Below are 27,973 nucleotides of genomic sequence, written 5' to 3' on the forward strand. Positions count from 1 at the left end.
TAAGAACTGATTATATAGTGCACAGAACAAACAATCAAACCATGCTGTTTCTGGTACTCTCCTTTTCGGTGGCTCTGGCATTTACCTTTTGTATAGCCATTCTTCCTCCCCGTACTGCCATGCAGTCAAGGCCAACTCACAGCAACCCTCTAGGACAGGCTAGAATTGCCCCTGCGGGTTTCTGAGACTGTCACTTTTTTCCTTTTAGTCGTTTTATCGCAATCCACACATACATCAATTGTGTAAAGCACATCTGTGCATTATTTGCCCTCATCATTCTCAAAACATTTGCTCTCCACTTAAGCCCCTGGCATCAGGTCCTCATTTTTTCCCCTTCCTCCCCACTCCCCCCTTCCTCATGAGCCCTTGATAATTTATAAATTACTATTTTGTCATGTCTTGCCCTGCCCAACGTCTCCCTTCACCCCCTTTTCTGTTGTCCGTCCCCAGGAGGTCACATGTAGATCTTTGTAATCGGTTCCCTCTTTCCAGCCCACTCTCCCTCTACCCTTTCAGTATCGCCATTCACAACCCTGGTCCTGAAGGTATCATGCGCCCTGGATTCCCTGTTTCCAGGTCCTATCTGTACCAGTGTACATCGTCTGGTCTAGCCAGACTTGCAAGGAAGAATTCGGATCATGATAGTGGGGGGAGGAGGAAGCATTTAGGAATTAGAGGAAAGATGTATTTTTCATCGGTGCTACATCGCACCTTCCTTGACTGGCTCATCTCCTCCCCTAGCCCCTTCTGTAAGGGGTTCTCCGGTGGCTGACAAATGGGCTTTGGGTCTCCACTCTACACCCCCCTCTTCATTCACTATGGTAAGATTATTTTGTTCGGATGATACCTTATACCTGATCCCTTCGACACCTCGTGATAGCACAGGCTGGTGTACTTCTTTCATGTGGGCTTTGTTGCTTCTGAGCTAGATGGCCACTTATTTACCTTCAAGCCTTTAAGACCCCAGATGCTATACATTTTGATTGCCGGGCACCATCAGCTTTCTTCACCACATTTGCTTATGCACCCATTTGGCTTCAACCATTGTATCATGGAGGTGAGCACACATGATATTATTTTTTGTTCTTTGATGCCTAATAACTGATCCCTTTGGTACCTCATGAGCATGCAGGCTGGTGTGCTTCTTCCATGTGGGTTTTGTTGCTTCTGAGCTAGATGGCCCCTTGTTTAGCTTCAAGCCTTTAAGACCCAGATGCTATATCTTTTGATAGCTGGGCACCATCAGCTTTCTTCACCACATTAGGTTATTCACCTGCTTTGTCTTCAGTGGTTATGTCGGGAGGGTGAGCATAATAGAATGCCAATTTAATAGAAGAAAGTATTCTTGCATTGAGGGAGTACTTGAGTGGAGGTCCAATGCCACTCTGCTACCTTAATACTAAATCTATAAATATAGGCACATAGATCTATTTCCCCATCCTCATATATAAATATATTTGCATACTTACATGTCTTTATCTAGACCTCTATAAATTCCCTTTGCCTCCCAGCTCTTTCCTCTATTTCCCTTGACTTTCCCCCTGTCCCACTATCATGATCCGTCCCCACCTGGGTTTCAGCGAGGCAAAGCACTGGGGGAGTGCAGCGGAATAGCAAGGCAAGGAGCTGCAAGGTTGCCAGGGAAGGGTGAAGATGGACTTTGAGGCTAGGGCGTGGTGCCCCAACAGACTGGACTGGAAACCACTCCTAAAGGCCAATAAATGATCCTTAAACTAACTATAAGCTTTTCTTTCTTTGTGTTTTGTTTTGTTCTTTGTCAGCAGTTTGTTGTTGCTGTTGTTGTTTTGTTGTATATTGTTGCTTGGTTTTGCTCTGTCTTGTTTTTGTGCGTGTTATTATCTCTGCAGGTCTGTCTAAATACGATAGGCTGGCTGAACAATCTGGAGGAGAAAACAATGGGCCCGACAGTTCCAGGGGGACATGGGATAGGGGTAGGTGGGGAGAAAGGAAATGGTGTTAACAAACCCAGGAACAAGGGACCAACAAGTGATCCAAATTGGTGGTGAGTAGGGTGGGGGGGGCCTGGTAGGGCATGATCAAGGGTAATGTAACAAAGAGGTATTGCCGAGACTGTCATTCTTTATGGGAACAGAACCCCCACGGTCTTTTTCTGGAGGAGCTGCAGGTAATTGAAAACTGCCAGCCTGGAGGATAACGTCCTAACTTGAAAAACATTCCTCAGAAACATGTATGATTGTGGTTCAGAAGTAACCTCTAAGCGGTGAGACACTTGAAACTATGAAACAGTGAGGCAGTTAAACCTATGTCCCTTACACACCTTTCACACTTGGAACCAATTCTCGGACAAGGCCTGGAGGGTGAAAATTAACACTAGAGAGGGGTCACCCCTTAGAGCCATCCACCCAAGGAGATGGGAAGGGGTAGCATTTGATTCACTTCAGGGCAAGGTCAGAGGCTGGAAGGGCAGAAGGAAGAGGGGAAAGAGTGGACACAATCAGCACAGGGAGGATGTGGGAAGGGCGAGGGTGACATTGTGGGGATTGTAATGCATGCCGCCAACCACAATGTCTGTCGCTGTGGAACGGAAACCCAATTTATTCAGTAAGCATCCACTCAAATCCCAATAAAAGGGTAAGAATAAGAAAAAAAGAAATACCCCTTAATGAAGGTATGATGTAAAAAAAATCATGCATGCCTGATGTATGTTTTTAAGCCTTCCTACTTCTATAGAACGTAACTCCCCACCCCCACCCCCACCCGCCAAAAACTTGCAGCCATCTAATTGATTCTGACTCACAGTGACCCCATGGGGTGCAGAAGCAAAAGAACCTGAGACATAGGTGATTCCAGATTCAACTAGTAAATAACCAAGTTTCTTCTCAATGGCCTGGTCCAGGCTGAAGAGTGTGCTTACCTCCCAGTCTCAGCATCCCACACGGAGACGGTGTGATCAAAGGAGCCGGTGATGACCCTGCTTCCGGCCATGTTGAAGGACAAGGAGATGATTTCAGCCGAGTGTCCCTAGAAAGAGAGCAGTCCTGTTGTGCACATCTGTCCGCCCGTGTGTGTATGACAGTTTAGTCTAAAGGGAAATGACCAAAAAGAAAAGGCAACGCTGTGGAGCCTGGAAGTAGATTAGTAGTTGCCTAGGGCTAGATCCCAATGCACGTGGGGCAATGCATTAGGCTGCTAACTGCAAGGTCAGCACTTTGAAACCACCAGCTGATCCTCGGGAGAAACATCTCCACTCTGCAGGATCAGCCAGTCGGAGGATTTGTCCGGAAGCAGGTCTCTCTGCTGCCCTTTCAGTTAGCACTGGGGTGCTTAACTACTGCCCCACCAGGGTTCCTGATAGTGGATGCTAGGCCCCCAAAATGAAATCCTGGTGTCATTATGGTTCAGCATTGGGCTGTGATCCCTATGGTCGGCAGTTCGAAACAACCAGCAGCAGAGAAAGTCTGAGCCTTCTACTCCTGTAAACAGTTATAGTCTCGGGAACCCACAGAGGATCGCTATAAGTCAGCATGGACTTGATGGCAGAGAGTGAGGTAAAGGAAAACAGCTTAAGGAGTCAACTGGCTACCTTAAAAATATATAAAAAGGTGGAGGGAATTTGTAAAGGTTGACATTGTCTATGAAACAGGTAAATGAAAGACCAGCCGTGGACCTCCCTTCCACCAAGTTAAGAGTCTAGCACTGATGGGTCAGCCAGTGGCTGAGAGTGGGAGGAAGCCCCTTGCTACTGCAGATCCCCTGGTGACAGGAACCACGGGGGGGGGGGGGGGGACTAAATTCCCATTTTCCCTACGGATCTTAGTAAATTAACCTCATGACACAGTCGTTTTCTGATTGGTTCCAAATGACCACAATTACATGTGATTGAACCCTCGTTCTAACCTGGTGGCAGTGGGCACAGACCACAAGACTGCCTTCAAACGCTCTTAGGCAAGGTCAGTCAGCAGAATGAGGCTAGTTTGAAGCTTCGGGTGTTCATGGGGCTTTGTTCCTTTATATTTACTGGAAGAAAGGGGTAATATAATGCACACCCACACGCACGTGCACACACACAAACTCACTACCATGGAGTTGCCTCCCAGTGACCTTACAGGACAGGGTAGAACTAGCCCCTGTGAGTTTCTGAGACTGTAACTGTTGTTATTTTCCAATTATGTTTTTATTGGGCTAAACTTCACATACCATACAATTTGATTTGCCGATCACATTAAGATGTGTGCACGCAACACCACAATCAATTCCAGAACATTTTCTTCTTGTGCTCATTATCGTTAGCTCCCCTTTCCCCCAACCGCCCCTTCTATGTCTCTAGGCAATTATTAATCCAGTTACTATTGTCTCTACAGATCTACCTATCCTGGGCTTCTTATAGAGAAAATGACAGAAAATGCAGACAAGAAGCAAACAAAAACAACACAAATAAAACTCAACAACAAGGACTGTAAACAAAACATAGGGAAAAACCCCAATCAAAAAGAAAGCTTAAAATATTTAAAAACTAAGGGTTCATGGGGGAGGGAGGGGAAAAAATGAGGAGCTGATGCCAGGGGCTTAGGTGGAGAGCAAATATTTTGAGAATGATGAGGGCAATGAATGTACAAATGTGCTTTATGCAATTAATGTATGTATGGATTGTGATAAGAGTTGTATGAGTCCCTAATAAAATGATTTAAATATATATATATTTAAAAACTTAAAATGGGTCAAAAGGGAGATCAAATGATAAGGCCTTACATCTTTAGATTGTCCATTTGAAACACACAACCCCCTTCATTGGCCACCCCAGAAGGACTCAATGGGGAAACCCCACTGAGTGAAACTATAACTCCTTATGGGGGTAAAAAACACCCCACCTTTCCCCCTTAGAGAGGTTGGTGGTTTTGAACTGCAGACCTTGAACATTGCAGCCCAACATGGGAACCACAATGTAATAAGAATGTCCTTTTAATAGTAATGCTCAGCACCAGGATTGACGGAGGATAATGCCTAGTATTCTCTTTGGCGGGGGTGGGGTGAACTTCAATTAAACGGGGTGCCTTTTCTCTCCGCTTAGCCTATGGTTGGACTTTCTTTGAAAGGGTGTTCTGAGGAAGGGGCTCTAGTTTTCTGAATCCGTCGAGAACACTGGAGGGAGAAGAAAAATGTGGAATACCCAGCCAAGGGTTGGCACTCGCTTCTGCTCTGGGAATTTGGGTGGGGGTGGGATGGCAAGGAAGGAGGCAGGGAGCGTGGTGATGGTGAGTCCCAGCTCTCTGTAGCTTCCCTAGCTGCACTTGGTCTGCGGGGCCGTGCCCTTTGACCTTCTCACCTACGGCCTCCGCCCCCTTGGCATTTCAGACTAAAACTTCATCGGACACTTGAAGAAACAATAAGACTCTTAACTGTTGCTCCTTAAACAAATGGGCTGAAATGGTTCACAGTTCGTCCCCTTCCAACAAGAGTCAGGTAGATGGTGAGGGCACCGCGTTATCATGTGTTTGACCAACTCAAGTGAGTCTAAAGGAAGGGCCTGTCAGCTTCCCGGGATGTTAGGTCCGGGTCTTATGGCAATCTGCTCAACCAGCTGGGACTCGCTGGTGTTGCAATCGGAAATCCAAGGGCTTCCAGGGAGCACTCTGAGGTTATTTTTGTATGCAAAAAAGTAACATCAAGAGCAGGATTCTCCTAAATAGCAACCGGTGGACGGATAAAGCCCCAGAGGTGGCCCACCCGAGCGGCTTACCCTCAACGTGAACATTTCCTCTCCGGTCTGAATATCCCAGAGCTTGGCTGTCGTATCCATGCTGCCCGTGGCCACCAAGGTGCTTTGGGGGTTAAATGACAAGCACACCTAATGTGCAGGAGAGAGAAGAAAGGGTTAAACAGCAGGGTTTCGCATGGCTTGTCTTACAGGACGCAACTACGGTAGCAGAGTCCTTGTTTAGTTCCTTGTAGACACGCAGAGCATGACACACCACATATGAGCTGCCTGCCCGCCCCACATCCCCCTGCCCAGGAGTGGAGGGATGCTGGATCCCTCCGCCACATCCACGCCAGAGAAGAAACCCAAACAAAAGATCCGAGCTATCTGCCTCCCTCTCCTTACTGCTGCCCGTCCAGTCCTTTCAAACACGCCTTCGCCCATCGCGGGCTATGACTGTTGGCTTTCAGTCCCAGCTGTGAGTCTGGGGAGGAGGGGGAGATGTAGATAGGCCTACCAGCACACCTGACTCGTGCCCTGGACTCGCTTCGGTAATCCCTTCCGTGGCCACCCCTGGGCCTTCTCCTATCTTCTCTAGAAGGTCCCACTCCAACTGCATCAAGCCTGGCCACAGCTTCCTTGTCTCTTCCACGCCATCCCCCAGTGTATCGTCCATCTCACTGGGCCCCTTTCTTCTCCCCTGCCCAATTGTTCTACACGTAGCATCCTGGACTCCCTTAGCTCCTATCTTTCAAGTGCACCCTTCATGCACACTTCTGACATTAACGTTTATCAGCTTGGGATGGAAGCCAATCTTCCGCTCTGCCTGCCTCACCCTCAGCTGGGAGAGCTCACACGAGCCGCACAGCCCACTTCCTGCTGTTGCTCAGCCATGTCTTTATGCTCACACGAGTCGCACTCCTGATAGTAACATGTCTCTGGCTGGCTTCGCTCTACTCTCCCCTTCCATACTCTTGCCCAAGACCTCTCTTTGCCTAGTCCTCAGCAGATAACCTGGCCACTTACTACTCCCCTGAGAATACTGGCCTGTGAGGGCTGGGGCTAGGGGGTGGGGGTGGGTGGGAAGGGGGGTCATCCTCACCTGGCCCTCACTTTTCTTTCCTTCAGTCTGATGAAGAGCTGTCCCTTCATCCATCCTAAACCTCACCTGCCATGCACTCCTGGAAAGGAGGTGCCCCCAGCTCATCCTACTCTTAGACCAGAGCTTTCCCGGTGGCCTATGAACTTGAGTTTCTCCCACATAAAAACACATCTTCCCTTGGGTCAATGTCACACTCTTGACTACCCCTCCCCTCCATTTACAAACCAAAATAAACAAAGTCTGCCATCAATATATTTCCAATATAGTTCACTCTTCTAATCCACTATCCAATCCACTGTATTCCACCACCCTGGCTAAACGCCCATTCCCAGAGACTCAGTCAGTCATCTCGCTGAAAGCTCCCTGGCATCTGGCCCTGCTGGCTTCTCAGTTCCTGATCTTTTCTCCCTTCCTGACAGCCTGGACAGCACTCTCCTTTTCATCTCCGGCTGTCTTTCTCTGTTTCATGTCTAGGGATGGCTCCTGCTCTCCATCTTTCCAAGTTCCTGACCTTCCCCTCATCGTAATCTTCCTTGCATCTGGGATGATCAATTGCCCAGTGGATTCAACTGCCACCTGCATGCCAGCGACTCATACATCCACGCTTCCTTCCTAGGCCTCAATTCTCAAAGCCAGCCCCAGAGAGTCAACTGCCAGAGGTTGGGATCCCTTTTCAGATGGATAGCCTCCATCTGCCTAAGACCTGAGAGTCACGCAAACCAAACCTGCCTCTCCCCTCTTGCTTGGGAATTGGTGAGCGGCCCTGCCAGTCCACCCAGCCCCAAGTCCGGGGCCCATGCCCCTATCTACTTGACGACCAAGCCCTCCTCTTTTCACATCTGTCACACTCTCTTCAGCAGGCTTGCAACAGACCATTTTGACCACTGGGACAGAAAGAAGACCTTGTCCACCCCCCACAGCTCCTTTACGCAGCCCAGCGGCTACACGGACCATAACAGCCCGAGGCTGAAGGGCCTCAACAGCACCAGCCTGTCTGTCAGATAAAACCCAGATTCATAAGGACGGGATATCACATTACCAAACGAAGCAAAGCAAAGCCCGCTGCCATCTTGTCACCTTGATTCTGACGCATCATGGCCCCACAGGACAGTGCAGAAACGCTCCCTACATTTGCCCGGGCTGCCGAACCTCACCGTGTCCCATGGAGCAGCTGCTGGGTTTGAACCACTCTGCTGGCAGCCCACTACACCGCCGCCGCCTCTGGATGGCATGAAACAACCACAGTACCCACGGCCACCGAGCCCATTCCGGCTCATAAAACTCTAAGGGAACGAGTAGAACTGACCCCCAGGGGCTTCAAAGCTGTACGTGGTCACCAGAGCAGACAGCCTCTCTCCCTTGGAGCAGCTGATGGACTTGAACTACTGCTCTTGCTTGCACTTAGCAGCTCAAATTGTAGCCCACAACGCCACCGGGGCTCCTTTGGTGGCATGGAAATTTCTACCTAATTTCATCATGAGACCCTTCCCTGGTTCTCCCACTTCAGTCACGGACACCCTGTGCTCTGGCCTTCGGTGGGCAACAACTGTACCAAGGCTTGAATGCCCTTGGCACTCAGCGGGGCTATGGGCCTCAGGCAGATGACCCCAAAGTGCTGGATGTCTGTATTAACATACACTGTACATTCTATCACATGGTGTGGTGGGGGCGTGGGGGGGAAGCCACGGCACTGGCTGAGAAGAGCCTCATGGTTCTTCAAGCACACACCACGGTTAGCCACCCCACTGGGCCTTGGCCCGTGCTGTCCCTTTTGCCTACAATGCTTGTACCTCCTTCTCTGTGAAGTCTTTCCACAACAACGCCTATCGCCCAAGGATCCTGGGCCTCTGCCCTTGTGCCCTCACTAAACACCCGGCCCAGAATTCCTGCAATGCCTTGCAGGTGTTGACGTCCTTCTCCCTCTACTGGACTGCTAGTCCCCAGAGAGTGAGAAGCGTGTCGGAGCCACCTGGGTGCCGAGGCCATGGCTTCACACGAAGTCCACCTGGACTGGATGGATGCTGCTCCTGCACATGAAAAGCACAACTGTCTTCCTAGAGTTGCTGAATAAAGGAATTCTTTTAAAAATCCCTCTGGGCACTCCAGGAGGATGAGGGGCCATCTCTTTCTGCTGCCCTTCGCAAGTCCCTGAAGCTCTCTGTGATCCAGCATCAAGTATTAGCACTGCGACTGCCAAGGGTGTGGAGCACTGATGGTGGAGTGGTCACACGTGGGGCTGCAAACCTCCGGATATGCAGTTCGATACCCCCAGCTGCTCCATGGAGGACAGGCAAGGTTTTCTACACCTGTGAACAATCACCATCTTGGAAACCCCCAGGGCCAGTTCTCCCCTGCCCTCTAGGGTCGCTATGAGTCGGCACCGACCGGAGGGCAGTGAGTGAGTTCTTAGGCTTGTTAGGAGACATGACTATGCCAATACTTGCCAAGGGAGGGAGGAGACTGGCTCAAGTATAGTGAACCCCACCCTTCAGGTGCCAAATGCCTGAAGCTGCTGTTGGCTGAGTCTATCCAGAGGTTGAGGGATGATCGAAATAAAATTTACTCCTAAAAACGAGAAGCAGCCGGCTTCTTTTTAAAGGCTATTACTCGTTTCCTAGGGTGCCAATTAGCTCGCTAATTGCTATCGTATGTAACGCAGAATTGGCCAAGGGCAAGGACTTCCCAAAGGGGAGAGCTATTTAGAGTCTGGGGCTATTTATGCAAACTTGAATGCCAAAGATAGCATGAAAACAATCAGCAGAAATATTTTACATGACGATATATATATTGTTAAGTTATCTTAGACGCTATTTCAGTCACTTCATAACTCCCACTGCGTCTCCCTGAAGACGAGGCAGTGAAGACGAAACGCGCAGGTTCACGTTGAGCTAAGATGCCCGGTGGGCGGACCATGGGGTTTCTCAGTCAACCCAAGTCTTTCTTTGGCTGTATCCGAAAGAGGTGGCAACTGAAGTCACTTTTAGTTGATGGCAACGCCACCGTACCAAACACATATAGATGAAAGCAGGGGGCAGGGGGTGGATTAGAAAGTCTATGATAAGGGTAAATCAACTACCTCTATAGTAGAATTAAAAAAATAGCAATATAAAGCATAAGCAAGTGTTCAGTAGACTCACTATTTCTGCCGTATGGCCCCGGAAAGTATGGTAGCATTTTCCTGTCACTGCACTCCAGAGTTTACACGTCTTATCAAAGGAACCAGTGGCAATTTTGTCGCTAAAAGTAAAAAAATATATATATGGCTTTTAAATGCACCTTAAAGTATCGTATGGATAAACCAAATTAAGACAGTGTTAAGCATATGAATCTAGACAGAATGATCCTCAGACAACAAGAATGGGAAACTTTGTCTCATGTGCTTTTGGACATGTTATGAAGAGGAACTAAACCCTGGAAAAGGGCAACATGTCCAACAGAGCAGAGCACTGCGTGGCCCTGGGCCATCCTTACAATTGTCCCTGTGCTTGAGCCCTCCTTCCTGAGTGTCTGTCCCACTCACGGAGACTTCCTCTTCCTCTCTGACCCTCTACTTTACCAAGCATGGTGGCCTCCTACAGTACCTGGCTCCTTGTAAGAACATGCCCAACATACATGAGACAAAGTCTCACCATCCTCATGTCTAAGAAACCCAAGACAGATTTGTTTGCTCTTCTAGAATTCCATGATCACTCAATAACCTCCACTAGCACCATAATCCAAAGCCATTCTATCTTCTTCAGTCCTTTGAATTCATTGTCCAGCTTTCAGATGCACAGGAAGCCACTGAAAATACCATGGCTTGGGTTCGAGTGTCCCTTAGTCCTCAAAGGGATAGCATGAGTGGGGCATGTGTGTCCCTAAGGGTCTCTAGTGGTGTGATCGGTAAGATGAGACCCATTTCTCCACATTTGTGCCACTACATTGGCCCCCACGAGACATCAGCACGCACTTCAGGTGCAATAGCACTAGACTCTGCAGGTGGGAAATGTAAGCGGTCATTCCATGTCCCAGGAGTCACAAGAAGATTAAAAAGAAACTCACTACCGAGAAGCACCCGTAGGGCCTCCTTCTCCTCTGACTCTGAAAGGACTGACGGCCCTGTCTTAATTGTCAAAGTTCGCTGGCAAAAGCTCTCTCATTGATCCGGTTGGTCAATGGCAAAGAAATCATTTCAACTGGCCCGTCATTAACAACAAGATTTAACGAATGTGCCTGCAGGTGACAGCGTTCAGATGAGAAGCTGAAGCCTTCTCATGAATGTGGGGTGCTCCGGGGAGATCGCGTCCCACCTCCACCACCTCCTATGCTTGCAGGGCAATAGATGCTAGGTGGGCAAACACACACTTGCACAACCAGCTGAGCGCAGAATTCCTTTCGAGGTTTCACGGCGCCTTTCCTGACAGGAACATTGAGCTTGTCCACAGCTGCACGGAGTGACCACCTTTTCAAAGACTTACCTCTCAGTTCTCAGAGCAAACAGCCCCCCTCCTCAGAGCCCCTTCCCCAGTGGGAAGGGGCCACTGTGGCCGAGACAGCTTCCGCTGGCTGGGTTTCAGAAGTATCTGCCCAGGCCTTTCCTCTTAGTTTGTCTCAATATGGATGCCCAGCGGAAACCTGTTCAGCATGAAAGCCACATAGGAGCCTCCACTGACAAGACAAGCCCTGACTGTGCTTCAGGCCCATTCCTTAAGAAGGAACCTGGGTCTCTTGAGGGGGAGATGAGAATTCCATCACCTCTACCTCACTGCCCTGCTCACCAGGTGATGAAATTCCAGTGGAGAGCTCACCAGAGAAAGCTGGTTTGGGAAGAAATACCGTCCATTCTGAATAAACCCTAACCAGGAGGAGAGAGGTCAAACATACTAGCGTGTGGCCTGGTCGCTGCAAGCATTCAAGGAGCCAAGTGTACGGGGAGCACACGGACATCGGTAGGACACAGGTGTTGGACGTGTTGTCAGGAGAGACCAGTCCTTGCTCAGTAAAGTGGAGGGGGAGCGAGAAAGAGGAAGGCCCTGGACAAGATGGACAGACACTGTGGCTGCAAAAATGGACGCAGATGTAACAACAAGGGTGGGAAGGGTGCCGGCCTGGGCGGTATTTCACTCTGTCATGCACAGGGTCGCTATGAGTCACAACAGACTCACTGGCACCCAGCAACAAGACCTAGGGACAAGTAGCACATGGGTGTAGAGTGTACATCAGTAAAGGCCGTACGACTAGAGAACTCTGACGGATCTACCGGACCCACGAGCTGGAGACTGTCTAGGAAATGCTTCAATTGTCCATGGTATTGTCATCCTGCGTGTGGTTGATTGAAGCATTTTGATTTTTCCCTGGAGAGGTTGTAAAGAAACTTCTAAAGAGAGTCATCCTTGCCATTGATGTCCGTTGCATTCGCTCCAGTGGTTTGGACTCTCAACCAAGCTTGTGGACGGACGTCACAGGAACAACCTGGCAAAGAACGGCCGGGTGCCTGGGAGTCCATCTCACTTGAACTTGAACCCCAGCTCTCCCCTTTATTCCTGTATAACCTGGGGGAGGGCACTTGGATTCTATGTTGCATCTGGCAACATCATTCTGAAATTCGGCCACTGAAAATCCCACGGGGCCCAGCTCCACCCTGACACGCAGGAAGTCACCATGAGTTGACTCAATGGCCACAAGGACATCAAAAAGACCCATGGGACTTTTACAAGGATGAAAGGAGCTACCTTCAAAGCTTGCCAATCCCACATCAGGCACTCAATCCATTGGGCTCCCTTCTTCCTTCCTTTGCCAGGAGGTGGATGAAGTAGATGGGGGGGATGGGGGGGAACTTGCCCGTAGGGATTGTTGAAGGCGATCGCATAGACCACATTGCGGTGGCCCTCCAGCGTGTGCAGCTCCTCTCCAGAGGCCGTGTCCCAGAGTTTGCACGTCCGGTCATAGCTTCCTGTGATAAAGCTGACAAGGGAACACACCGAGGGTAAGGACGACACACAGCGACTTACAAAGACCGCAGTTTCTACCTGCAGGTTGATGATTCCGGTTCTTGCTGCTTTTGACAATGCAAGTCAAGCGTGAAGAACACTACTGAATTCAACTGGGAGCGATATCTGCATCCGTTGACCGAAATGCTCCAATTTTATCCCAGACACGAAAATGAGTCATCGCAAAATCTTAATAAAGCATTTTTATAATACCATAATACGAATAGAGATGCAATTAGGAGGGTGGTTCCAGCCAGTTTTCATTTTCATGTTATTATATGTTAGATAAAGCGTTTACTTGGCTAACCCACCAGCCACTCTGAGGAAGATGAGGCCGTCTTTCTCCCAGGAAGACAGACTGACAGCCTTGGAGACCCTCTGGGCAGTTCCACTCCGCCCTGTGGGTGGATTAGAGGGAGGGGAGCTGGCAGCAGTAGGCCACCATGCAGGATCGCTCTGAGTCGGAATTGACTCCAAGGCCATGGGTTTGGCTCAGGTTTAAGCTCAAGGGAGAGAGCCCTGGTTACGGAGGGGATTACACACGAGGCTGCTAGCTACAACAAGGTCAGCAGTTCAAACCCACCAACCTATCTGCAGGGGAAAGATGAGGCTTTCCACTCCTGTAAAAGGAAAAGTAAACAAACGCAAGCAACCCGTCGCCATCAAGTCAACGTTGACTGAAAGGGAACCTATGGGCAGGGTGGAATTGCTCCCTGTGCTTTTCCAAGGGTGTACATCTCCAAAAGAGCAGAAAGCCTCATCTCTTTCCCACAGAGCAGCTGGTGGTTTCGAAGTGCTGACCTTGTGGTGAGCAGACCAACAACACCCACGATGCTGCTACGTCTCTTTGAGAGAGACGGACACACATTTCATAATTAAAAAAGCAGCATCTTCAACAACGAACACCCTATAAAATGTTTCATCCCTTGATGGTTGAAACTCAGAAATGAAAACAGAGACTCTTACCATGAGCCTGACTTGTTAAGAGCAACATTGGTCAGTGGCAGGATATGGGCTCTGAGGACCTGCAATGAAAGAACACGCTGTTTTAAACCCGAGCCCCATTGGATCCCATTAAGTTTACCTTCAAGCCCTCGGTGCTGCCATCATGGTAGGCAATGAAGGGAGGACGGAACAAGCGGCACTTTAATGCTGAATCCCAGCAGTACACCGTGTAAGTGCTCATCGCTACATAGCCATGGCCCCGTGCTGTCCGCCAATTTGCCTTGAGGAGAAATACTGGCGAGTCAATAAGAGGCCAAAGAGCGCGAATCGAGAACACCTGCTTTACATATTGCGTACCGTCTGGTAGATGTGGATGCACAAATAGGAAATGAGTTTCCAATTTTTGCATCCTACTATTGAGGGGGGAAATTAACATGGCCGCCGGGTCAGTTCCTACTCCAATTTACTTATAGGACAGTGTCGATCTGCCCTTGGGGTTTCTAAGTCTGTAAACCTTCCAAGAAGCAGACTCTCTCATCTTCCTGCAGCAAAGCAGGAACTGCCGACCTGTCAGTTAGCAACAGACTGCTTAAATCACGGTGCCACCAGGTCTCCTTGTCTAACATCTAGAAAACCAAGCTGCCAGGGAGTCAATTCCAAGCCATTGCAATCCCTGTAAAAGGTCTACCAGACGGTAAATCTTTTCAGGGGCAGTCAGCCTCAGCTTCCTGCCTTGGAGTGGCTGGTGGGCTTGAACCGCTGACCTTGTTGGTAACAGTCCCCCATCAACCTGAGAGCACACCAGTACATTTGAAGGTTGCCTGGATATTTTGTACTAAATAGCGTGTGCTGCTTCCAAGCTATGCAAACAGCTGTCAGCGGTGTCTTCCTCCACCAAGACGGGGTGGTGAGTCCTTCTTTGTTGTCTGTTATTAGTCTGGAAGCTCCGCAGAAGCCAGCTCACTTTGAGTGACCCTGCTGCATTTGAAATACCAGTGACAGAGTTTCCAGAACCACAGCTCACACAAGCCAGCCCAGTAGGACAAGCTGACAGGCCAGCTGTTTTACTAGAACAATTTGAACTGACACCGGGCGTCAATTAGCAGCCCATTGCTTGACCCACTTGGCCATGAAGGTTTTTAAATAAATATTTACTAGGGGAACGAACATACATTCATTGGATAATCTGTTTATTGAGCGGCTGGCTAGGATGTTACTGCACCGTTTCTGTCTGGCTGTAACTCATAATAGTGTGCCCTTTCAGATGACTCTGAGTCCGAATCAGCTCCATAGCAGGGAGTTCAGTTTGGTTTGATTTGGTTTCACTTTCAAAAAGTGTCCCCTTTGGAGGCTGGATTGCAAGGTCACGCCATTTATGCTCACATTTGAAGTTAACCAGTGCCACCTGCTGGACAAAATGATATAACATGTGTAACCTCGTCTTCTAATGCACCGCGACTGTTTCTGAGGCTGAGACTCTGTACGGGAGCAGAGCCTCATCTCTCCACCCCAGAATCTCAATATACCATAAAACATAGCATCTCAATATTAATCTAACTTTAAAATATTCAATTATTTCAAACTACCTTAATGATATTCCTGAAAATGTATCATTAAACAGGAAGGCTACATTTATTACAAATCTCTTGTCAACCACCCAAGAAGCAAATATCTTGAATTTCATTCATTTGTTCATCAACCGTGTATTGAGACTTACTTTCAGTAAACATATGTGCGCCAATGAAATAAACAATGGGAAAAAAATAATTATTTTCTTGGGGAAAAAGACTTCGACTCCTCATTTATCCTAGTTCATTTCCAAGATCAGGGTCATTCTGGGAAACAGTAGTTATGTAGAAATGGAGGCTGATCACATCAGATCCCAAAGTTGAGGATAACTACATCATTACACAGCTGCCAGATTACATCACTGCCTAAGTTCCAAACCACTGAAATCCAAAGCCAGCCAGGTTGACACCAACCCTGAGCCTTCACAGCCAAGCATCTCTCTCACCTCCTGGCATCTCAGCATTCACCCTGTGCAAAGTAGCTGGGACATGGATTTTTTCACTACTGTCAAAAATGTGCTAACAAGTTAGTCGATTCATGAGGAGCTGGAATATTTCAGGGAGAGAGAAACATGGTCCATATTTTACTTCAAACGAATAGATAAGCAGATCCATGATTCCGCGGGAAGTTTTCTACCTGGCGCTTTGAAACACGCATGCGTTACCTTAAAGAGGTAGAATCGGTGGTCCTTGTGCTGCCGGAGTTTCTCTTGTAGTCTCTGGATTAAGAGTTTCACTTGGTCTGTTCGGGAAGCTGTGATCAGAGGCTCCGCTTTCTGGATCTCATCCACTAAGGCCCTGATATCGGTACTGAATTTACCAGGAGAAAATAATTATAATAATAGTGAGTTCCTCTCTTTCTGTTTTGAAATAATCACATGTATTCATTACTTGAAAAATCCCTGTTGATTTATGAAGTTCAACATTTATAAGACACCAAGGCTTCCACCCTAGGAGCCCTGCATTGAGTTGGGCTGCTAACCCCAAGGCCAGAAGTTTGAAACCAGCAGACAGACGCGATTGTCTACTCCATAAAATGTTTTGTAAAACAACCCTCAGTGCCTTACAGTAGCAGGCAGCAGCCCCATGCTTACGCACTACGCCACCAGTGATCCTTGTCATGTTAGAGTCTGGGAGACCCGCCGGAGCTATCTTACTCTGTCCTATAGGGTTGCTCTGAGTCAGAATGCACTAAGTGGCCGTGAGAAGGCTTCCAACATCTTTCCCAAGAAATCTTTAGGGGAAAAAAATCCATCTCACAAACTAAGAGTATATTGCATGGATGGGGGAAAAAGCAGAGGCACTTTCCAAGGAGAGGGTCGTTCTTGCCCCTTGGCAGCTGAGTAGAAGGCGTGCTGATTCTAACGTAAGTTCTTTTCTTTCTCTCCTTTCTTTTTCTCTTCCTTTATTTCATTTTTTGGAGTGGGGGAAGGGTTCTCAAACCTTCAAATCAAACAACAGACAGACCAACAGAAGGCCCAGGGAGGTGGCAGTCCTTAGACCCCCTCAAAGGGCAGCAGCATCTGCCCAGGGGCAAAGCTCCCAAAGCAGGTGGGAGGAAAGAGGGGCAGTCAGCACAGCACGGGGAGGAAGCGGGGCAAGTGCTGTGACGTGATGGGTGGAGGAGGCACGTCATGGAGCAAATGTGTATGAATTGTTGAGTGGGCAACCAACTTACCAGCTTCCACTCAAATCACAATTTTAAAAAAGCTTATAAAGGAAAGAACATACGTTGGCGGTGTGCTGGTGGCCCCTGGGGGTTTAGGAGGGAAGTGTCAACTCTGTTCCTGGTAAGAAATTGGGTGACAGACACTGGCGATGTGATGGCTGCATCGGAGGGTCACTCAGCAGCACGATGCCCTGGTGGCGTTGTGGTTACACACTGCACTGCTAACCCAGGTCAAAACCACCAGTCCCTCTGCCAGGCTGTCTGCTCCCATGAAGAGTTAGAGCCTCAGAAACCAACACGGGCAGTTCTGCCCTGCTCTGTAGGGTGGCCATGAGTCTGAATGGTCATGAGTTTGGCTGTTGGAAGGAGCCCTGGTGGTGTAGTGGTTACGTGTTGGGCTGCCAACCCCAAGGTCAGCAGGGCAATCCCACAGGCCGCTCTGCAGGAGAAAAGATGGGGCTTTCTGCCGCCATGCAACGTCACAGACTCAAAAATGCAGAGAGGCAGTGCCACCCTGTCCTACAGGGTCGCCTGTCATGAATCAGCATTGATTGGATAGTAGCAAGTTTTGAGAAATTGTATACATGGAAAACCTTAAGCTGGCAATAGCTGGGTAACATATATTTTTACAATAAAAAGAAGTGGGGCACTATACTTTCCATTTTGAACGTGCTCTCGCACTGAATCCTTAGAGTGGATCTCTACATGCACGCTTTCTCATTAAAAAGAAAAGACTAATCTTTTAAAATGATGAAACCCAGTTCAGAGATTCAAATTTTGAACGAAGAACATAACTCACTGCCTAAACAAGCAAACAAAAAAGCATCTAATGATGCAGCTCCTTGACAGCTGCAGATAAGATCCATATGCTTAAATCTTAGGGTCTGCTTATACTGGCTCTCCAGCTGGGAGTTACGCCCTCCCATAGGACTTGATGGGGGCCAGTCATACATGTTATACTGTGCATGTATTGTTCCAAATGGACAATAAGCCCTTTGAGGGGAAGTGTTATTCCTAGTATCTGCAACCTACCGAATCTCATTCAGGGCTTTGTGTACAGTAGATACAAAATGTGCATTTGCTGATTGATTGAACACGTGAATGTCTAACAGGATCTTTTGCACGCCAACAGTCATAAAATTCAGCGATATGGCCCATATGCAAAAGTAACAAAGCTTGATTTCATATTGTGCCTTGTCTTCTCCCAAAGCATGGATTAAACAGGACTGTGGTGCACAAAATCAAAGGCCTCCTTTATGCCGCTGCTCATTCTATGTGTATGTAGATGGATGGATGGATGGATGGATGGATGGATGGATGGATGGATGGATGGATGGATGAATGGATGGATGGATGGATGGAGATTTAATTCCATTATCTTTCCATTCCATTTGTCCACAAATATTCAGAAGCTCCCTCACACATACTGAATACCTTCTCTAGACCAGGCTTCTAAAATTAGACTTGCACTACGGCTAGGTCTTCACCCTTAAAACAATCCCTGTCCCCACCCTAACAGAAGGGCCTCTGCCCTCCAAACGTCAAGGGCAGTGGAAGCCCCAGGTCCCAGGGCCCCTTCCCTCCACCAGTTGTAACATCCTGTGGGAGAAAGTATATCCAAGGAGAAAGGCCCCTGGGTTCCCAAAGAGATTGCTTTCTGTGTTAGTCCAGGTGGCCTGGAGAAACAAGTCCACGTGTGTGCGTGTGTGTGTGTGTAAGAGAGAGTTCTATATCAAAGAGCAATTGTAGCTTAAGAAAACATCCCAGCCCAGTCCAGATCAAGTCCATAAGTCTGATATTAGGCCATATGTCCTATGCCAAGCTATAAATTCCTCTTCAGACCCACATGTAATGACATCAAATGCAGGAAGATCACAGGCCAATGGGTGGGAAGTCTTGTGGATCCAGTGGCGGTAGAAGCCTCTCAGCGCTGGCAGGGGTCTCCGTGTGGCTCCTCCAGCTCCAGGGCTCTAGAGTAAGTAGCTCCATGTGTCTTGTCAGCAGGAAGATGAAGCAGAGAGTCTGTGTGTCTGGCCTCCAAAGAGCTATTTATCTCCATGGTGCTCTTTGTCTCCAAATGAGGTCATCAAGTTGTGACCTGATTGACAGACCAGACCCCACTCCTTCACAAGATGACATCAGATTATATAACTGCCACACTTCTTAATTGTGTCTTTAAGAATTTGTAGGTGCGTAGAACCAGGCTTGTATTGCTTCTTACTTTATTTAGAGCAAGAAAAGGCTTGACGCAGTTCCAAGGATTTAAACGCTGTGCAGGCAGCCTGTGACAGTGGTTGTGATGCCGCATTTGTTGCGAGCAGGGCTTGGTTCAGTCTGTGAAAGTGAGGAGGGCATTACAGGACAGGTAGGAGTGGGAGCCAGGGTATTTTCCATTGCCTCATATGAAGGTGGAAATTGAACAGTGAACAAGAAAGAGCAAGTCTGAGAGACAGAGATTAGGCTCCTCCTGCCTCTGCCCTATGCCATATGATCTCAACCCTAGAACGTGTTTGCTTACTCAGAAAATTATAGACTCAGTGATATCCAGAAAACACAACAACCGAAACCCAAACTCACTGCCATCAAGTCCATGCCAACTCATAGCCTCCCAATTGGACCAGGCAGAGGTGCCTCTGTGGGTGGGGTGTCCCAGACTGTAACTGCTATCTTTACAGGATAGAAAGTCATCTTTCTCCCGCAGAGAAGCAACTGGAATTGAACTGCTAACCTTGTGGACAGCAGCCCAAAGTGTAACCCACTAGGCCACCAGGTCATCCTCAAAATTTCCAAGGCCACGAGAAACAAGGAGAGTCTCAGAAGGCTTCACAGCCACGAGGATCCCAAGGAGCCGTGCTGACTAAAGGTAATGTGGTGTCCTGGTGGGAACACAGGGCATGAATGGGGCATTAGGGGAAACCCGGGAGAACCTACACATGGCACGGGCTTTCGTTGATCATCATGACTCAACACTGATTCATCAGCTGCCCCTAATGTTCCATATTAATGTAACACACTAGTAATGAGGGAACATGGGTGTGGCTGTGTGGGAATATCTCTAAGAGTTTTACAAGCTTTCTGTAAATCTAAAAGTATCCTGTAATAAAAATCTGGTTTAAAAAGAAAAGACTCTAAAAAAATAGAGGAAATAATTTGTTTAAAGCCTGCACTTAAAAAGTTTAAAAATCAACGTCCATCTGGTGGAAGGCAATAACGCAATGGCCACAGTGGCTTAGTTAGTAAATCCTTTTTAAAAAATAACGCTGCGTTCACTTTTGCATTAGGAGAGAAAATAAGTAAACTCCTTGTCTTTAAAGACTAAAACATAAATAAACATTTAAGGAATTAAAATATAAGACATATCTAAAGCAGATAATTGCATAATACGTTAGGACCACTTTAAACAACATGGAGAGATGACAATAAAAGGTTGTGTTTTGTTTGTCAAATAAATAACTAAATAGAAAAAAAACTCTATAGCCAATAAACCAAAGCCAAACACATTGGCACCAAGTCGATTCTCTCTCATAGCGACCTACTCTAGGGTTCTGAAACTATCAGTTTTTCCAAAAGCCGACAGTCTCCTCTTCCTCTGGCCTAAGGAGGGAGGAGGCTGTTAAATTAAAGGGGAGGGCCACGGAATGCTGATCTCTTTCTCCACTGCCTCATTCAGCAAGTCACCAACAGAATGTTCTGAAAGTGAGCTAGGAAGCAATAGAAAATTAAATCATTTTCTTTTTGGAGTAATGGGTTTTCTGTTGGGTTTATCCAGCTCCCCCACACATCATCCTGCCAGATGTGGTCAATAAAAAATTTGAAGATGAAATGTATGTTGCCTTGACATTCTATTGTTAATTTACCTCGGGCTGAGATCAAGCAGGTCAATGGACTTGGTCTTTAATTCTCCACATTTTTCATATTCCAACATAATTCCTGTAAAAACAAACAACTGGGTAGAGTAAATTACAATCAAAGCACATGCTTAAAGGTAATCAACTTTGACTTTTTAAAATTTATGCTTTTCCACTTAAAATTTTTCACCATAAAAATATATACACACACCTCAAGGGGATGAACAAACAGAAACGGGTGAAAGGGAGACAGTGGTTGGTGTTAGATATGAAAAAAATTTTTATATTTTATCAAGGGATCACAAAGGTGAGAGGGGAGGGAGGGAGGGAAAGAACAGGAGCTGATACCAAAGGCTCAAATAGAAAATAAATGTTTTGAAAATTATAAGGCAGCATATGTACAAATATTCTTGATACAACTGATGTATGGAATGTTATAAGAGCTATTAGAGCCCCAACAAATGATTTAAATATATATCTATATATTTAAATTTATAATGATAAATATTTATAACTTTATGTTATAATTATACTTTATCATTATAAATATATAATTATATAGAAATCATTTATAATTATCAGTTAATGGTTTATCATTTTCCATTATCAAGATATAATTATTTATATTTCATCATATAATTGTTTGTGTTAAGATTGTATCTTAAAAAAAAAAAGATTGTATCTTAATAAATATTTATTAACTCCCAATAAGAATTATAAATTATATATAGAGTGAGAGATGGCTGATTTTAAAACAAGATGGTGTAGAAGCACTGTTCTTAGTTCCTCACTTCTATACACAACTAAATAACCTTGAAATTGTTCAAGAGACAACAATGAAAGAACTCTGAAAGTTGGATAGAAGAAGCTAGGCTGGCTCGAGAAGGATAGATGATATGCTGAGTTTCCTCTTGATATCGCATATACCCTTGAAATGGGCCAAAAAGGTATTTGCATATTGAAACTACCAAGAGGTGTAATACAAGAGAAAGCTTGTTCTTTCTGGCCAAAAAGAATCAGGAAAAGGGAAGCCCAGCAAAGAGCAGGTACGGATCCCTAACCCCCCCACAAACAACAGCCACCCTTCCGTGTAATCCCGTCCACCCAGTGGCTGCCTCAGCAGCACCAGGACCAAACAGACCACATCAGCATTGTAAGGGCTCTGAACACTCAATTGTCATTTAGATCCAAAGCCAGATCTGAGGCGAGAACCTGATGGCAGTTCATACTAAGATTTAATATACTTTGTCATTCAAAGAAGAATGAGGACCTGATAAAACAGAGTATTAGATGGTAGACAGAGAAAACCAAACCAAACTCACTGCCATCGAGTCAATGCTGACTCATAGCGATGCTATAGGTGAGGATAGGACCGTCCCTGTAGATTTCCAAAATTGTAACTTTTTATGGGAGTAGAAAATCCCTTTGTTCTGTAGAGCGACTGGTGGTTTTGAACTGCTGATCTTGTGGTTAGCAGCCTAACACGTAACCACTACTCCACCTGCTAAAAATGCCCTAGATGCAATAAAAAATTATCCATCATATTAAGAACCAGGAAAGGAGTATCAAAAGTTGTCAAAATTGTGATGAATCAGATGACAAAATGACCTGATCGAGATGTTGAAAGAGTCTTCCTATGGCTCTTCTTTAATACTATATTAGACTTCAGTAACCACCTCTGCAGAGAGCCAATCACTATATATTCTATTCTTTATGCTGAGGAACACAGAAAGGCTGTGTGTCATGTTAAATCGCCAACAAAATATAGAATAGTTCTTTTTTTAATTTGGATGCCATGCTGATGGCATGCTCTTGCTAGGATTCAAGGTGGTCTATAATGATGGAAAGAATTTTTTAAAACTAAAATTGAAAGTAGGCCCACTCCTTACTAATTGACCTTGACAGGTTCCAAAAACCAGGTCAGCGTGCAAAATATGTGAGATGTGAAAATGGAAGGGATACCACATCAGGTCACAAAATGGGTAATGACACCATTATGTCTCTACCAAATTATATAATCCCATTACTGTCAAATCAATGAATACCATGGCCAGCCACATCGACACATAACTTTCACCATCACAACCAGTGTTCACCTTACCTCCCACCTTGCCAAGTGTGTGTCATTAACTCACCAAATAGTCAAGAGACTCGATTTTTTTCTATTGCCATAGATACAAACTGTCAGAGAAGGTGATAGTTGATGAGTGAGTGGATGTAGAAATGACGGTACTGCCAGAAACACACACATTTTCTTCCACTGATTGGTTCCCATAGTACCTATGTGTTCTTGATCTGTTCTTGGCCCTAGACCATTACACAATAGGTAGAATTCTCAAGGTTCTTCCCAAATTCTTAGGGAAGAAGTCTGTATCTCCCCTAATTCTGCAATGCATGCAAAAGCTATGCTTCCAAAAGCATTAGAATTCTTTACTCAGATTGCATTCGACCAAGTATTTAAAGTGCTCAGACTATCAGCCAGTATGCTGACTATTTATTTTAGTTCTTTCTCATGGCCAAAGAATGAGGGGACTTCACACAATAAATAAAAGTCAAGACTGCCAGCACTGAGTCATTTGCCAAGCACGTATTTGACACCTCTTCTTGTTAAAGTAAAGAGTATATGGATGCATGAATGGGACTAAGATAAAAAGCGAATACCCCGTGTTTGCCTAATGGTGTTACTGCTAGGAACATTCAGTCATCAGGAATTTAGGTAGGCAGAGGGATAGCTCAGTGGAAGCCAGCAAGATACTGCTCCCGACCTATGGGCTTGCGTGGGAGCCCACTTTCAGGGGCATGTGGGAGGGTGAAGCCACAGGATTAGGAGGGCAGGCAAAATTGCTTTCTATGCAGAAGGGATAAAAGTAACAGGGGAGTGGATCGGGGGAGGATGCTTTTCTTTTTCCCCACTCGTTGATATTGTTATTGCAAACACCTACCTGCTACTCAATAGTACTTTGGAAACTGGCACATAATATGGCACACCAAAGATTGGAATTTAGGAATGACATTTCTATCGTGCTAAATAATATGACCTCATTATAAGATCATCATTCACGAAAGCAAGAGGAAAAAGTATGAAATGGTAACACCAAAGAATGAGGCATGTTAATCATGGCGTGGGTGAAGGACACTGAATATGCCATAGACTGCAAGAAATACAAATAGATCAGTCTTGGAAGAAGCATGGCCAGAATGCTTCTTGGAAGCAAGGCTGGCAAGATTTCATCGCATATATTTTGTTTAGGTTATAAGGAAGGGCCAATGCCTAGACAAGACTATCATGCTTGGTAAAATAGAAGATCAAAAAAAGAAAGAAAGACTGTCGGTGGGTGGACTGGCCCAAGGATTTCACAATATGTACTAAGGGGAAGGTGGCACAGGACCAGGTAACATTTCATTCTGCTACATAGAATGAATTGGAATCACTGTAAATCAGAATCAATTCACAAAACCTAACCAAAGAATGGTATAAGTCTAAAAACTAACTAACAGGAATTTAAGATTGCAGTTAAAATCTTCCACCATTCTGTTACTTTGTTAGAGTGGCTTGTGTGTTGCTGTGATGCTGGAAGCTGTGAAACGTGTATGCCGAATGCCATCAGGGTGGCCCATGTGGACATGTTTCAACAGAGCGTCCAATCATGATAAGCCAGAAAGAAGAACCTGGCAATCTACTTCTGAAAAAAATTGGCCCCTGGAAACCTTATGAATCACAATGAAACACTGGCTGGTATCATGAGTTCCTCAGACTAGAAGGTGCTCAGACTACAACTGGAGAATTCTGAGAATTCTACCAAGCATTCAGAGAAGAGTTCAGACTGATTCTACACAAACTCTTCCAGAATATAGACAAGGATTTCAAACACCTGGACTCATTTATGAAGCAAGCATGCCTTGACACCAGGAAAAGACGTTTCCAGAATAGAAAATTATAGATCAATATCCTTTATGACCATAGAGATGCAAAAAATTCTCAAGAATATCCTAAACAATAGAAATCAACAAAATATCAATAATAATAATAACAGTAATAGGGCTACATCATGACTAAGTGGGATTCAGACCAGGTATGCAAGATTGGTTCAACATGGGTTGGTTAGAAGAACATTGGTTAGTTAGAAAAACAATCAATGTCATATACCATAGAAAGCAGTGGTTCTCAACCTGTGAGGTTGCAACCCCTTTGGGGATTGAAAAACTTTTTCACAGGGATCACCCAAGACCATCAGAAAACACATATTTCTGATGGACCGTCTCCAGGAGGGTCCACCCACATGCTGATACACTCACATATGAGTACCCAGCATGATGACATCATTGTGCCAACCCCATCACATACACCCTATACAAATACAGGTATATGTGATGAGAGTTGGTGCTATAATGTACTTATGCAGACCAATCACATGCATGTAGAAAGCAGCTACTATGTAGACAACAGTTGCTGTGTTGAAAGCAACTACTTTGTTAAAAGCAGCTACTGTGTTGAAAGCAGCAGTATTGGAGGTAAAATGACACTTCATTTATAATTATATATTGTTTTTGTGATTAATCACCATGCTTTAATTATGTTCAATTTGTAACAATAAAAATACATCCTGGATATCAAATATTTACATTATGATTCATAACCGTAGCAGAATTACAGTTATGAAGTAGCAACAAAAATAATTTTATGGTTGGAGGTCATCACAACAGCAGGAACCTGTATTAAAGGGTCATGTCATTAGGAAGGTTGAGAACCACTGATATATAGCAAAAGATAAGAACTGCACGATCCTATCAATTTATAAAGAAAAGACATTTGAAAATATTCAACACCATTCCTGATCAAAACACTTAACAAAATAGGAATAGAAAGACAATTGTTCGACACAATAAAGGCCATGTATGCAAAACCAATGGCGAGCAGCTCACTCAATAGGAGGAAATGGAAAGGATTGCCCCTGCAAGAGGGAACTAAAGATGCCCGTTGTTCAGTATTGTGCTGGAAGTCTCAGCAAGAGCTCTTAGACAACAAATAGAAATTAAAAGCATTCAAACTGGCAAAGAAGAAGTAAAACTCTATTTCAGAGTTTTAGATGATTATTATTTCAGATGATTTGCTATGTAGAAAATCCCAAAGACTTGATTAGAAGATTGTTGGAAATAATTGAAATACTCATCAGTGTGGCAGAGTACATGATCAATATACAAAAGCTAAGAAAAAGATATCAAGAAGAGAATACTATTTACAAAAACCATGCAAAAGATTAAATACTTAGAAATAAATTTAACCAGAGAAACAAAAGCCTTGTACAAGTAAACTACAAGAAACCAAAAATGATCTACATAAATGGAACAAGGTTCCATGCTCGTGGCTAGGAGGGCTTAATACTGTGAAAATGTCGATACTTCCCGGAGCTATTTGTAAACAATGCCTATCCAGATCCCAGCATCATTCATTAAAGGAATGGAAAAACTAATTGCAAACTTTATATAGAGAGAAAGAGACTTAGGATAAGCAAATCACTACTTAGGAGGAATGACGAAAACTATCAAACAGTAGTCAAACAGCCTGGAACTTGTAAAATGATACATATGTTGACCAATGGAACAGAATAGAGACCCCAAAATAAATCCATCCACCTACAGAAAACTGATTTTCAACCAAGGACCAAAATTCATCACTTGAGTAAGACATAGTCTCTTTAATAAATGGTGCTGGCAACATTGGATATCTATTTGTAGAAGAATGGAATTGGACCTATACCTCAGCCCATACTTAAAAAATGAACTCAAGACAGATTAAAGATCCAAGTGTAAATCCTAGAACTATAATGATCACCGATGATAAAATGGGGACAAACTTCTAACAGAGAGCCTCAACACATTCCCAATCATAGTAAGAACACACACTCAGCAGAAGACAAGATAGATTACTGAGTTATACTAAAAATAAGACACTTATGTGCACCAAACGAGTAAAAAGAGAACCCCCAGATGGGGGGACTAGTTTGACAACAGCATATTGGAAAAGGGGCTAATCTCAAAAATCCATAGAAAATTGCAGCACCTCCACAAGAAAATGACAAACAGTCCAAATAAAAATTGAGCATAGGACATGAGCAGACAGGTCACCAAAGAAGACATTCAGTGACCAACGAACATATGGAGAAAAGCTTGTATTCATTAGCTATTGGCCAGATGCAAATTAAAACAACGGTGAGGTACCACCTTACACCGACAATAATAGCAAAGCTAAAATAAAAGAAGAAAAAGTAAATTCTGTAGAGGATCTGGGGAGATTGGAACCCTCGGACACTGGTGAGACTGTAAAAATGTGCAATCACCATGGGAAGCATCTGACTATTCCTCAAACCACTAGGAATAGAAATATCATATGACCTAGCATTCTCTGTGCTACATATATATCCTACAGAAGTAAGAGTCGCAGGGAATCCAGGACAGATAAACCCCTCAGAACCAATAATGAGAGTAGTGGTACCAGGAGGGGAAGGGGAAAGTGGGGGGAGAAAGGGGAAATTTATCACAATGACCAATATATAAAGCACCCCCCAGGGGGACAGACAACAGAAAAGTGGATGAAGGGAGACTGTAGTTGATGTAAGACATGAAAATAATAATGATTTATAAATTATCAAGGGATCATGAGGGAAGTGGTGGAATGAACTGATACCAAGGACTCAAGTAGAAAGAAAATGTTTTGTAAATGATGATGGTCACAGATGTACAAATGTGCTTGACACAATGGATGGATGGATGGATGGATGGATGGATGGATGGATGGATGGATGGATGGATGGGTGGTGATAAAAGCTGTAAGAGCCCCAATAAAAGCATTTAAAAATAAGTAAGAGTCAAAGTATGAATAGATATATGCACACCTGTGTTCCTTTCATCACTGTCCACAATAACAAGAAGATGGGAGCAAGCTAAATACCCATCAGTGGAGGAATAGGTAAACACACCTTGGTGCCCCGCGCAATACTACGCATCGCTAGAGAATAATGATGAAACTGTGAGACTCAGACAACATTATACTGAGTGAAGTTAGTCAATAACAAAAGGACAAATATTTTAAGAGGCAACTGTTACAGAGGAAAAACCAAGACAAAGGTTTTCATACCAAAAGAAACAAATGTTGATGGCACTGGGGGAGGGAAGGGGCAGGTAAAGTCACTGTAGA

At 45.3% G+C, this 27,973-nt stretch overlaps 1 protein-coding gene across 1 annotated transcript in view; it reads right to left on the reverse strand.

Moving 5' to 3' along the window:
- The window catches only part of DAW1 (dynein assembly factor with WD repeats 1), a 34,034-nt gene extending 13,179 nt beyond the window's left edge, over positions 1-20,855 (reverse strand). The window contains exons 1-7 of the mRNA XM_075529976.1: positions 20,788-20,855; positions 15,927-16,071; positions 13,715-13,773; positions 12,600-12,722; positions 9,917-10,016; positions 5,720-5,827; positions 2,897-3,003 (exon numbers count right to left, since the gene is read on the reverse strand). Of these exons, the coding sequence (XP_075386091.1) occupies positions 2,897-3,003; positions 5,720-5,827; positions 9,917-10,016; positions 12,600-12,722; positions 13,715-13,773; positions 15,927-16,071; positions 20,788-20,855 (710 nt within the window). The remainder of the gene's footprint in view (positions 1-2,896; positions 3,004-5,719; positions 5,828-9,916; positions 10,017-12,599; positions 12,723-13,714; positions 13,774-15,926; positions 16,072-20,787) is intronic.
- Positions 20,856-27,973: the final 7,118 nt, after the last annotated feature.

Source organism: Tenrec ecaudatus, chromosome 13, assembly GCF_050624435.1.
Source record: "Tenrec ecaudatus isolate mTenEca1 chromosome 13, mTenEca1.hap1, whole genome shotgun sequence".
NCBI lineage: Eukaryota > Metazoa > Chordata > Mammalia > Afrosoricida > Tenrecidae > Tenrec > Tenrec ecaudatus.